This window comes from Electrona antarctica (genome assembly GCF_951216825.1).
Source record: "Electrona antarctica genome assembly, chromosome: 15".
Classification (NCBI taxonomy): domain Eukaryota; kingdom Metazoa; phylum Chordata; class Actinopteri; order Myctophiformes; family Myctophidae; genus Electrona; species Electrona antarctica.
The window spans coordinates 2,976,488-2,990,355 of NC_136796.1; the positions used below are offsets into that span (position 1 = coordinate 2,976,488).

A 13,868-nucleotide genomic window follows, 5' to 3' on the forward strand; every position below is an offset into this window, starting at 1 on the left:
ACACAGAACATAGTAGCCTATGACTGGTAGATAGAACATGGGTGCAATTTGTGAATAAAAACAATATCAAGAAATATTTTTGGGCAGAATTTGTGTCAACAAAAGCGCTCTCAAGACTCATGCTGGAGCCCTCGTTCATTCAATGCCACTTTGACTATGCTTGCACTAAAAACTAAACTTCAGACCTAAAAAAAACAACTAAATTGACTTCTTCATTCACATGATTACAAAAAACATTTCTATGATTCCAGAAGTGTTCACCACAGAGCAGAGTCTCCAACTCCCAGCTGTGTGTCTATGAAGAGTGACTGGTCTAAAGGAGATGCTCCTAACTTCAGTAATGAACCTGGACCTCCAGATACACAGTATGCCAATCCTCCTGTACAATATACACAACACTAACACAACGACGTGATCTGATCTCATGCCAAGTTACGAATGACAAAAAAAGACATAATGTTGTTTCAACCCCGTTTCTCTATAGATTGTTTACAATTTACTGTGTACAGTTTGTGAAAGAAGTTGTGCATGTACAGTATGTGTACAGTATGTGTACAGTATGCAACAAGCTATGTTTAAACTATCACCGGTTAGTGTACTGTATATTTAGTTAGATTGTATGGTTTCTATTATTGTATTGCTACTTTATTCAGGTTAACTTCTTGCTGCAATGTCGAGAGGAAACAATAAATAAAAAACATCCAGACCCACAGGAACGCACGCACCCAGTGGGCCGGCCCCGGTTTCCGGCGAGCCGCCCCACGTGCGAAACTGTTGAGAAATGACAGAGTTACCGTGTGGGGGTCCCTCTACTGTACTGACACAGCCAGCCAGGCAGACCCAGGGACACAGCCAGCCAGGCAGAGACACACAGAGCTCTAACTAGACCCAGGGACACAGCCAGCCAGGCAGACTCAGGGACACAGCCAGCCAGGCAGACCCAGGGACACAGCCAACCAGGCAGACCCAGGGACACAGCCAGCCAGGCAGAGACACACAGAGCTCTAACTAGACCCAGGGACACAGCCAGCCAGGCAGACCCAGGGACACAGCCAGCCAGGCAGACCCAGGGACACAGCCAGCCAGGGAGACTCAGGGACACAGCCAGCCAGGCAGAGACACACAGAGCTCTAACAGACCCAGGGACACAGCCAGCCAGGCAGAGACACACAGAGCTCTAACAGACCCAGGGACACAGCCAGCCAGGCAGAGACACACAGAGCTCTAACAGACCCAGGGACACAGCCAGCCAGGCAGAGACACACAGAGCTCTAACAGACCCAGGGACACAGCCAGCCAGGCAGAGACACACAGAGCTCTAACAGACCCAGGGACACAGCCAGCCAGGCAGACCCAGGGACACAGCCAGCCAGGCAGAGACACACAGAGCTCTAACTAATTGACCATTATATTGACACAAACATTTCTATGATTCCAGAAGTGTTCACCACAGAGCAGAGTCTCCAACTCCCAGCTGTGTGTCCATGAAGAGTGACTGGTCTAAAGGAGATCCTCCTAACTTCAGTAACGAACCTGGACCTCCAGATACACAGTATGTCAATCCACCTACAATATACACAACACAACTAGGGATGGGAATATATATAGATTTGCTGATGTGATTATCTGGTTAATAATTGTGACAGACACACTTTTCTTTCTTTTTTAAATGTGTGATAAAAAACTATCAAGAAATATTTTTGTGCAGAATTTGTGTCAACAAAAGTGCTCTCAAGACTCATGCTGGAGCCCTCGTTCATTCAATGCCACTTTGACTATGCTTGCGCCTTTTGGTTCTTCAACATCTCAATGTCACTAAAAACTAAACTTAAACAGACCTAAAAAGAAAAAAACTTGAATAAATTGACTTCTTCATTCACATGATAATTACAAAAAAACATTTCTATGATTCCAGAAGTGTTCACCACAGAGCAGAGTCCCCAACTCCCAGCTGTGTGTCCATGAAGAGTGACTGGTCTAAAGGAGATCCTCCTAACTTCAGTAACGAACCTGGACCTCCAGATACACAGTATGTCAATCCTCCTGTACAATATACACGGACAGTATACTCATAATCCAGATAAATGGAAAACTGTTGTGATGCCATTGACTGTCAGACAAACTGTATGTATGTATGTATGTATGGGTGCGTGTTTGCAGTACAAATCATATCTAATAACCTGAAATAGCTGATCTACAAACACGGTACATCTCACCGACTGTGATGTGTTTCATTTCTATGATTCCAGAAGTGTTCACCACAGAGCAGAGTCTCCAACACCCAGCTGTGTGTCTATGAAGAGTGACTGGTCTAAAGGAGATGCTCCTAACTTCAGTAATGAACCTGGACCTCCAGATACACAGTATGCCAATCCTCCTGTACAATATACACAACACTAACACAACGACGTGATCTGATCTCATGCCAAGTTACGAATGACAAAAATACATAATGTTGTTTCAACCCCGTTTCTCTATAGATTGTTTACAATTTACTGTGTACAGTTTGTGTAAGAAGTTGTGCATGTACAGTATGTGTACAGTATGTGTAGTACAGTATGTGTACAGTATGTGTACAGTATGCAACAAGCCTATGTTTAAACTATCACCGGTTAGTGTACTGTATATTTAGTTAGATTGTATGGTTTCTATTATTTTATTGCTACTTTATTCAGGTTAACTTCTTGCTGCAATGTCGAGAGGAAACAATAAATAAAAACATCCAGACCCACAGGAACGCACGCACCCAGTGGGCCGGCCCGGTTTCCGGCGAGCCGCCCCGTGTCCGAAACTGTTGAGAAATGACAGAGTTACCGTGTGGGGGGCCCTCTACTGTACTGTCACTCCCGAAATCATATTCAGTTAATATGTGTGTGTGTGTGTGTGTGTGTGTGTGTGTGTGTGTGTGTGTGTGTGTGTGTGTGTGTGTGTGTGTGTGTGTGCGTCTGCATAACAGTGACACTTGGTGATGGAAACCAACCAAACGCTAGTTTTGTGCTCGGGCAGACCCAGGGACACAGCCAGCCAGGCAGAGACACACAGAGCTCTAACAGACCGAGGGACACAGCCAGCCAGGCAGAGACACACAGAGCTCTAACAGACCCAGGGACACAGCCAGCCAGGCAGAGACACACAGAGCTCTAACAGACCGAGGGACACAGCCAGCCAGGCAGAGACACACAGAGCTCTAACAGACCCAGGGACACAGCCAGCCAGGCAGAGACACACAGAGCTCTAACAGACCCAGGGACACAGCCAGCCAGGCAGAGACACACAGAGCTCTAACAGACCCAGGGACACAGCCAGCCAGGCAGAGACACACAGAGCTCTAACAGACCCAGGGACACAGCCAGCCAGGCAGAGACACACAGAGCTCTAACAGACCCAGGGACACAGCCAGCCAGGCAGAGACACACAGAGCTCTAACAGACCCAGGGACACAGCCAGCCAGGCAGAGACACACAGAGCTCTAACTAATTGACCATTATATTGACACAAACATTTCTATGATTCCAGAAGTGTTCACCACAGAGCAGAGTCTCCAACACCCAGCTGTGTGTCTATGAAGAGTGACTGGTCTAAAGGAGATGCTCCTAACTTCAGTAATGAACCTGGACCTCCAGATACACAGTATGTCAATCCTCCTGTACAATATACATGGACAGTATACTCATAATCCAGATAAATGGAAAACTGTTGTGATGCCCTTGACTGTCAGACAAACTGTATGTATGTATGTATGGGTGCGTGCGTGCAGTACAAATCATATCTAATAACCTGAAATAGCTGATCTACAAACTCGGTACATCTCACTGACTGTGATGTGTTTCATTTCTATGATTCCAGAAGTGTGTACCACAGATCAGAGTCTCCAACATCCAGCTGTGTGTCTATGAAGAGTGACTGGTCTAAAGGAGATGCTCCTAACTTCAGTAATGAACCTGGACCTCCAGATACACAGTATGCCAATCCTCCTGTACAATATACACAACACTATAAAGCTTCACTCACACTACAGCATTGTTATAATCTTAAACACACACACACACACACACACACACACACACACACACACACACACACACACACACACACACACACACACACACACACACACACACACACACACACACACATCAATGATGTTGTATGACATTATTTCATGTCCACAGAGAGAGGTGTGTTGTGACTGAGCAGGCACCCAGACTGAAGACACCCAGTCAAACCACAAGTGGACAAAGTATGAATTTGCACTCATTAAAACATTCATGGTAATACATCGAACGCTTAAATTGCGGAAATTTGTCAGACTAAATGTTCAGATTAGTGCAGTATTATTCTGTATCAATTAGCCTATATCTAAAGCGTTATTCATAGTCTGGATTTTTGGTGGTGAGGTGACCACCGGACTACAACATGACGTCACGAGCCACGGTGAAGAGCAAACCACCGCCACCGCCCCAGCCCTTCTCTGTTTTTACTCACCACCGCTCAATGTTATTTCAGCTCCGGTGGTCACCTCACCACCGAAAATCCAGACTATGAATGAGCCTTAATTGCAAATAATTAACCTAAACAACTATCAACTCAACAACCGGATAAAAACAACTGATCTTGTGTTGTTACTTTTGGCAGTTTTTCTTAACAAATTGCATATTTTCTGTTGGCCATTTAATTAGTAATGTGTGCATGTGCTCATTGTGCTGTAAACATGTAAAAGTTATAAATTAACCTGCATGCTTAATTTAAACATATTTTCTTCTCATTTCAGATGTCAGTCCGCAGAATGATTTGAACGATTATAAGGTCAGTTTGAACAGTCTTGAGGAAGTGGAAGAGTCTGGAACCTCCCTCACCAGCACCTACTCAGAGCTCTACATCACAGCGGGAAAGAGTGAAGGGGTTAATAGCCAACACGAGGTGATACAGCTTGAGAGAACTTCCAACATGAAGACCTTCCATGACAAGCCAATCAAGTGCTGTGAGCTCTACAAGACCATCCTCCCTGGCAGAAAGACACCCAGCAGAAGAGTTCTGACCGAGGGCATCGCTGGCATTGGTAAAACATTCTCCGCGCGCAAGTTTGCGCTGGACTGGGCAAGAGGTTTGGAGAATCAAGATATAGATCTACTGGTTCTCTTTTCATTCCGGGAGCTAAACTTGGTCAGAGATAAGCAGTACAGTCTTCTCAACCTGATCCATGAGTTCCACCCAACGTTAAAGAAGGTCACAGCAGAGCAGCTCGCTGCCTGGAAAGTTTGCTTCATCTTTGATGGTCTCGATGAAAGCAGGTTTCCATTCTACTTCCAAAACAATGACATTGTTTCTGATGTCACAGTGATATCATCGGTGGATGCTCTGTTGACAAACCTCATCAAGGGGAATCTGCTCCCCTCAGCCCTCCTCTGGATAACCACCAGACCTGCAGCAGCCAATCAGATCCCTCCTGAATGTGTTGACATGGTGACAGAAGTGCGAGGGTTCACAGACCCCCAGAAGGAGAAGTACTTCAGGAAGAGATTCAGTGAAGAGAAGCTGGCCGACAGAGTCCTCTCACACTTGAAGACATCAAGGACCCTCCACATCATGTGTTACATCCCAATCTTCTGTTGGATCATTGCTACCGTTCTGCTGGACATGTTGACACACACCACGATAGGACAGCTGCCCAAGACCCTGACTGAGATGTGCTGCCACTTCCTGTTGCTTCAGACAAAGAGGAAGAAGCAGAAGTATGATGAGACTCATGATGTGAAAAAGAAAGACAAAGTAAAGGGGACTCAACAGCAGGTCACAGAGACTGACAGGGATGTTCTTCTGAAGCTGGCAATGCTGGCATTTGAACACCTGAAGAAAGGTAGCATCATGTTCTACGAAGAAGACCTGGAAGACTGTGGTCTTGATGTGAAAGACGCCTCACTGTACTCGGGAGTGTGCACTCAGATCTTCAAAAGAGAGTGTGTGCTGTTCCAGAAAACGGTCTACAGCTTTGTTCATTTGAGCATCCAGGAGTTTATGGCTGCAGTCTACCTGTTCCACTGTTTCACACAGAAGAACATGGAGGTACTGAAGTCATTCCTGGACGATAAATACAACAGTAACATCTCCCTCTCCGACTTCCTGGAAGCTGCCATGGAAAAATCCCTGAAGAGTAAAAATGGCCATCTGGACCTACTTGTTCGGTTCCTTCATGGCCTCTCACTGGAGTCCAACCAGAGTCTGTTAGGAGGTCTGCTGGGTCAGACAAAGGACAGTCCATGGAGTCTGTCAGGACTAAGACAGGCTATGTTAGGACACCTACTGGGCCAGAAAGAGAGAGAGATCCAGAAAGCCATCAAGAACCTGAAGAGGATGTTAACTCGTGATGATGTCTCTCCTGACAGATGTATCAACATCTTCCACTGCTTGATGGAGATGAATGACCACTCGTTACATCAGGAGATCCAACAGTTCCTGAAGTCAGAGAACAGAGCAGAGAAACTGTCTGAGGCACAGTGTTCAGCTCTGGCCGTCATGCTGCAGATGTTAGAGGAGCCTCTGGAAGAGCTGGACCTGGACAAATACAACACGTCAGAGGAGGGGCGAAGGAGACTGATACCTGCTGTGAGGAACTGCAGAAAGGCTCGGTTAGTAGTCGAGTGAATAGAATCATCCTAGAGTCAATCTGCCGTGTGTGCGTGCGTGCGTGCATGCCTTCCTCCGTGCAGTCAGTTAACTCAGTTAACTTCCATAAGAGTGAACTAGGTATCATTTGTTTTGATAATCTCTCATTTAATCTGCATTTACAGACTTGTTGGCTGTAATCTCAGAAAGGCAGACGTTGAAGTTGTGGCTTCAGCTCTCAGCTCTAATCCTTCCCATTTGCGAGAACTGGATCTCAGTAAAAACAACCTGCAGGACTCGGGACTAGTGGAGCTGCTCTGTGCTTCACTGAAGAGCCCAGACTGTAGACTGGAAGTTCTAAAGTAAGATACATTTACCCGTTTTATTTTCACTTCTGTTGAATAATGTACTGTATTAAGTGAATACAATATGAATGCTGTTGTGAGAATGTATTAATAAACTTGATATCATGGTAACCCAAGCCTATATGTGCCTGAGTAGAATGAGTAGACAATTACCCCAGTTCAAATATTATTATTTTGGGGGTTCCCCAGTTCAAATATTATTATTTTGGGAGTCAGGGTTAGTTTTAATCAAACTAAAGCATCCAGTGGGTCAAGAGAGCCCTTTAATAGATAGCTGTAAGCAGGTTCTAAATCCAGGAATAATGCATATTGTAAATGCGTTATTCATTCATTCATTCATATATGTTTTCAGTTATGTGTCAGTTAACTCAGTTAACTTCCATAAGAGTGAACTAGGTATCATTTGTTTTGATAATCTCTCATTTAATCTGCATTTACAGACTTGTTGGCTGTAATCTCAGAAAGGCAGACGTTGAAGTTGTGGCTTCAGCTCTCAGCTCTAATCCTTCCCATTTGCGAGAACTGGATCTCAGTAAAAACAACCTGCAGGACTCGGGACTAGTGGAGCTGCTCTGTGCTTCACTGAAGAGCCCAGACTGTAGACTGGAAGTTCTAAAGTAAGATACATTTACCCGTTTTATTTTCACTTCTGTTGAATAATGTACTGTATTAAGTGAATACAATATGAATGCTGTTGTGAGAATGTATTAATAAACTTGATATCATGGTAACCCAAGCCTATATGTGCCTGAGTAGAATGAGTAGACAATTACCCCAGTTCAAATATTATTATTTTGGGGGTTCCCCAGTTCAAATATTATTATTTTGGGAGTCAGGGTTAGTTTTAATCAAACTAAAGCATCCAGTGGGTCAAGAGAGCCCTTTAATAGATAGCTGTAAGCAGGTTCTAAATCCAGGAATAATGCATATTGTAAATGAGTTATTCATTCATTCATTCATATATGTTTTCATCTGGTGTTTCATTCATCATTCAGACTGGCTCACTGCTTCTTGCCAGAGAGATGCTGTGAAGCTCTGGCCTCAGCTGTAAGCTCTAATCCCTCCCTAAGAGAGTTGGACCTGAGCCTCAACGTGGTGAATGATTCAGTCCTGGAGAACTGCAAGTGAGTATAGAGACTCGGGCTGTGTCCATGTTGGACACCCTTAACAGTGTATTCACTCTGACACAAAGTATCAAATAGATGTATTTGTGTATTTAGTTAATCAGATTGAAGGCTTACTGAAAGGTAGATTTTCAGTGAGTAAGTAGGTATAGTAAGTGATCTGCATTTTTTTAGGGCATTCCAAGCTTGGGTGGCAGTGCTGCAGAAAGACCCAGATAGGTTTAGGGTTGGGTTTTGGGTAGAGTGTCAGACTCATGGCTGTAGGACTGTTAGTATGTCGGACCAAACACATGTGCCCAAACAATGAACCTAGTATCTGTTTAAACAACATGCCATCTAAATGACATTCTGTATATTTGTGGTTGAGAAATAAGACATATCCAAGATATATGTGCATAGTAAAGTTGCATCCAGACGGTATTAAAGGATAGTGGAGTGCTATAGGGGTTAAGGTGGAGTCTGAGGAGGTGAAGAGATACAAAACGGGCAGCCATGAGGGGGACTGCCCATAGATCCGATGTCCCGTTAGTCCGAACATGCATTAAGGTTAGCGAACATGCGCTGCTCCCGTGCTTGCGGTTATGTTTAGGTTAGGGTTAGAGCTAGGGTTAGTAATGGTCGAACTAACGGGAGGTCGAACCAATGACATGTTACCGCAGTGAGTATGTCTGGATGAGCTGCAGGGCCAAGATAACGATAGGAGAAACACTGTAGTGTCAGCTAGTGGAGACGTTGTGTTGTGTTGAGACAGTTAGACATTGATGCATTGTCGTTCTACTTCCTACAGAGTGAAACACTGTAGTGTCAGCTAGTGGAGACGTTGTGTTGTGTTAAGACAGTTAGACATTGATGCATTGTCGTTCTACTTCCTACAGAGTGAAACACTGTAGTGTCAGCTAGTGGCGACGTTGTGTTGTGTTAAGACAGTTAGACATTGATACATTGTTGTTCTACTTCCTACAGAGTGAAACACTGTAGTGTCAGCTAGTGGAGACGTTGTGTTGTGTTAAGACAGTTAGACATTGATGCATTGTCGTTCTACTTCCTACAGAGTGAAACATGGCGGAGAAGATTATCTTACTAATCCTCAACTGAGTCAACTCATTACAAAACGTGAGTATCTGCCCGTCTGTGTCAATATCACATATTAACATTTTATACTTGCCCTGAAAACGGTTCTGCCCTCTACTTCTACTCCCTGCTCTTGGCATGGTCTTTAATAGAGAGTCACAAGATCTCCCAAGTAGATCATTTGCATTGTTCCACGCTCCATTTAACAATACAAGCCAACCGGAAATAAAAAAAACTACACATCTGCAAGATGTGACCCATAGAATTATAGGTAATGGCAGTCTGCCTTCCTAGCATGCACCGGTAACCCATCATGCATTGCACTGCATGATTCGCATGGGTTGAAACACATCTAAATGTGTTTCAAGGCTCACATGCATGTGCGCGTGTTGCTGTGTGTCAGTCAGTGTGAATGATGTATTTAATGATTACTGTGTTGTTTTCTCGTCAGATGTCCTTCCTCTCACACTGGACACAAACACAGCAAACAGATGGCTCTCTCTGTCTGACAACAACAGGAAGGTGACATCTGAGGGGAAGGATTTGGATCCTACTTATCATGCCGACAGGTTTGATTACATTGATCAGGTTCTGTGTACACAGAGTGTGACTGGACGCTGTTCCTGGCAGGTAGAGTGCAGTGGAGAGGTTCATATAGCAGCGACTTACGGTGTAATCGGCAGGAAAGGATTTGGTGATGACTGTAGGCTTGGAGGCAATGACAGGTCCTGGACTCTGGACTACATGGGTCTTAGTACTAAAAGTTACACTGTCACACACAACAATAAGGAGACTTTCCTCCCGGTCAGAGCCTCCGAGGGCTCCAACAGAGTAGCAGTGTATGTGGACCATCCTGCTGGGACTCTGTCCTTCTACGCAGTGTGCTCCGACTCACTGACACACCTGTACACCTTCCAGACCACATTCACTGAACCCCTCTATGCTGGGTTCAAGTTCGACTACGACAGATCCTTCTCCTCCTCAGTGCGTCTGTGCGGTGACCCTGCTTTTCCTCCTGGAATAGAGGCACCGAAGGCGGCCGAGTCGCCCGACTCGCCCCTTACTGCACTGCCCGGGTTTGCTTTTAGGTGGTGGGAGATATTGCTGGGTGTTGGCATCGCCTTGGGGGGAGTAATAATGTACTATTCTGAGCCCATCGGGTTGTAACTCGAACGGGGCTGAATGGGTTTAGCGCGCTCTGTGGTGTCTCTCGTGGCTCAAGTTTGCTACAGAGATGTCGTGGTGTAAAACAGGGGTTCTCAGCGCTTTTGGCCACGGGGACCCCCGTCTCGGGGACCCCCGCCCCGCCCCCTCCCGACCCCCAATATAAATTGACTGCTACAATAACCTTAATAATAGAGACACCATAAATAAATACTGAAACCAGATAATCATTAGGGAAGGTGTATATGTGTACTATATGTAAACTCTTCATTTCCATTTGCCAGCCATTCAGTTGCAAAAAAAGAAAAAAAATAGTTCTTTTTTTTTTTTTTATAATTTGGGGACCCCCCAAAATAATTTGGCGACCCCCAGAGGGGTCGCGGCCCACGGGTTGAGAACCCCTGGTCTAAAACTACTGCTTTATCGGCCCAAATAAACTAGTCGGCGGTTGTTGGATAGCGCGAAATCGATTGGAACCCGGGAGGTATGGATTGAAAGTCTAAAGATCAGGCCAGCATGCTGCCTACCGGGTTGGCTTAGTTGGTTTTCAGGCTGTATTAGAATGTGACTCACAACTCATATTGTATAGTATATTTTGTGTTTTATATTTTTTTTATGTAAATTCTCACAGTATCAATATTGTTTCTTGTATATAAACCTTTGTACTGAACCACTTGAACACCATATATGTACTGGAGTCCCCCAGGGTTCTGTGATTGGTCCCCTGCTTTTTCCCGCTCTACACCAATAATCTCTTCTGTGAAAATAGCAGATCTACAAGCTATCTAACAGCTAAGATCTACGACATATAGTGACACAGTGTGAGCAGTGTTAATTTTGACAGCAAATTGTCATCATATTCTAGTCATCTGATCTGAAATGTTTTAGTTTTAGTCTAGTTTTAGCTGACTAAATATCAAGACATTTTAGTGGACTAAATCTAATGATTTAGCTATCCCTGATTTATACTCGGCTGTCTGCCTACATTTTGGGGGAATTCAACACCTACGCACCAACCAAACCTAAAATGACTTGTCTTAGCTTTATTGGATCTCTTCTCAAGTTCTCCTGTCCCTCACTAACATTTTAGTCTAGTTTTTACTTGACCAAATTGTCAACATAACTTTGTCTGTGAAAAAGGTAGTCATAGATTTTTCTGTTATAGTTTGTCAACACATTTTAAAATTAACACAGATTGTGAGCGTGTACATGTGCTATTTTGGGTGTATTCTCTTCTATGATGACATCATGTCCAGAATAGTGACTGTAGGGTCATTCACTCCCTCTGCTCTCCTACTGCTGTGAACATGTTGTTGGCTAGACTTCATGTCACTGACTCTCATCTTGGACTTTGTTAATCACTCTGGATTCAAACATCTACTAAATGTGTTAATTAGGTCAAATCAGTTCATTCATTGATTCATTATTAGATCGTTATTTCCTCACTCATCTCATTATTTTTCTTTGAATATTCATTTGATATCATTCTCATTCTTCACATGTTATTGTATGATATGTATAGAAGTCAGAATTGTTTAATAAATTGATTCTTGACAGTCTGTCGTTGCTCCTGTGTATTGATATTCATAGTGTTGTCATGACAACATGGACACAGCTCATTGGTCATATAATGACTATGGTGGGTCCACAGGTTATAATTTCATAAAAAGTAACAGTTTTGGACAAACACGGATATGAGTCTCTATAGTATAGACTATTAGACACCAGTCTCTATAGGTAGATAGATACCAGGATATACAAGTCTCAGATAACATCAAAAAGTGTAACTTTCCTTCAAGAGCTCCATAAAGGGGGCACTGCTGGCCTAGCAGTTAAGTCATACACCACATAATATATGCTCTAATGCTGGGGTTCAAGTGGTTAACATAATGTACAGAAACAACATATTGTAATGTCATTATGAGAGCTATAGAGCGGGCTAGTGCAAGGCATTGCAGAATCAACAAGCTAAATCCAGGGTTACAAATGAAATGAGGTTCAACTTTCCCACAGATAATGAACTCAGGTGTATTTAGGGCAACATGAGGCAGTTTGCAAAGACAATGTTGCGATATGAGGTTTTGTGTTGACTGTTGACTGATGCAGGACCGCCGCCTATTGGATATAATGTGAAACAGCATGTTTCAATAAATGCCAGCATTAGACGAGCACGTTTTCGTCTTGAGCTCTCATTGTTACTTCTATTGTAAGTACAGCCAGCACAACAGAACAGACAACACAAAACCTCCCAAAGGGAGAATAATGTCCAAACAGTGACTTAATTACTTTGTTGCCGTTCAGTCCTTGGGGTCCAGCTCCGTCCAGCCCCTCAGCTCTCTGTCCTTCTTTTTGTACTGTTTGTTTGCTCTGCCATGTTGCTCTCCCAGCTCTGCCTCAAACACCTACACCTGACTGTGTGCTGCGCTGCAGTGCCCTCTGGGAGTTGGAGTTCTCTCCCAGCTCTGCCTCAAACAACTACACCTGTCTGTGTGTGCTGCTGAGGCCCTCTGGGAGTTGGAGTTATTGTGGCAGCCATATTGTGTGTGTGGGAGCCAGGCTAGGAATGTAGCACCACACACACACACACACACACACACACACACACACACACACACACAGTTGACCTGCTCCGTCCGTGAATGGCTCAGTTTACCTTTTGTTGTACATAACTGGAACAGCTTGGCTCATTATTTGGCTCACACACACACACACACACACACACACACACACACACACACACACACACACGGACCCGTGGAAATTGTACCCGTTTCCACCCGACCGCAGCAATATTTGTTAGTAGTGAATGAAATGTATGATCATCACATAAAAAACACGAGAGCCAGCAACACGTTGTTAGTCTTTTATTATGATCCTGATCGCAGACGCGCAGATCTCCATAATGTCCAGCAGATGGCAGTGCAGGACCACAAGGCAGATGTATCGAGCAGAATATATTACACTGATGCAATTATTATCAACGGTGCTCTTTGGATCCAATGATTTATAAGACCAAAAAGTACAAAGTACAAATAGTACAAATTCAATGTTTAGATGAAGACAAAAACAAACGTGTTTATGTGCAGTGGAAATGTGTCACAAAACATAAATAATTATGGTAGGCCTATACAACATTATGTGCACAGAATAATTTGTGACCAGATTTGACTGAGAGCCTGCCATCATGCAACCTCCAGCTTTTCACCAGAGGAGAAAAACTGAATTTATTTATCCAAAATGAGTTAATAGCACAGGCAGACTCTTCACTAACTAGAGCATGTCTGAAATAAATATTAGAGCTGAAATTGACATGTAAAAATGAAATAAATGTTTAAACATGTAGCTAGGTGTAATGTTAGAGTCCACAGAAGTGAACCTTTCAAGCCTGTTTTCTCAACTCGCTGTTTTATATCTCCATATCTCCAAAACAGGTGGGTCAAACTGAACAACCAATATATATATATAGCATACAAATGCTGATAGGAGACTACGCCCTTCCTTTTCACATGCAAGATATGGTTCTGCTATAACCACATGGACC

General features: G+C 43.8%; 1 protein-coding gene across 1 annotated transcript; it reads left to right on the top strand.

Annotated features, from left to right (window-relative positions):
- Positions 1-4,149: 4,149 nt before the first annotated feature.
- Positions 4,150-10,330, top strand: LOC306938698 (protein NLRC3-like; the record flags this gene model as incomplete). Its single annotated transcript, XM_079522964.1, has 6 exons — positions 4,150-4,240; positions 4,772-6,626; positions 6,789-6,965; positions 7,964-8,092; positions 9,615-9,666; positions 9,794-10,330. The coding sequence occupies 6 exons, from the start codon at positions 4,150-4,152 to the stop codon at positions 10,328-10,330; spliced, it is 2,841 nt and encodes a 946-aa protein (XP_079379090.1).
- Between the last annotated feature and the right edge of the window lie 3,538 nt (positions 10,331-13,868).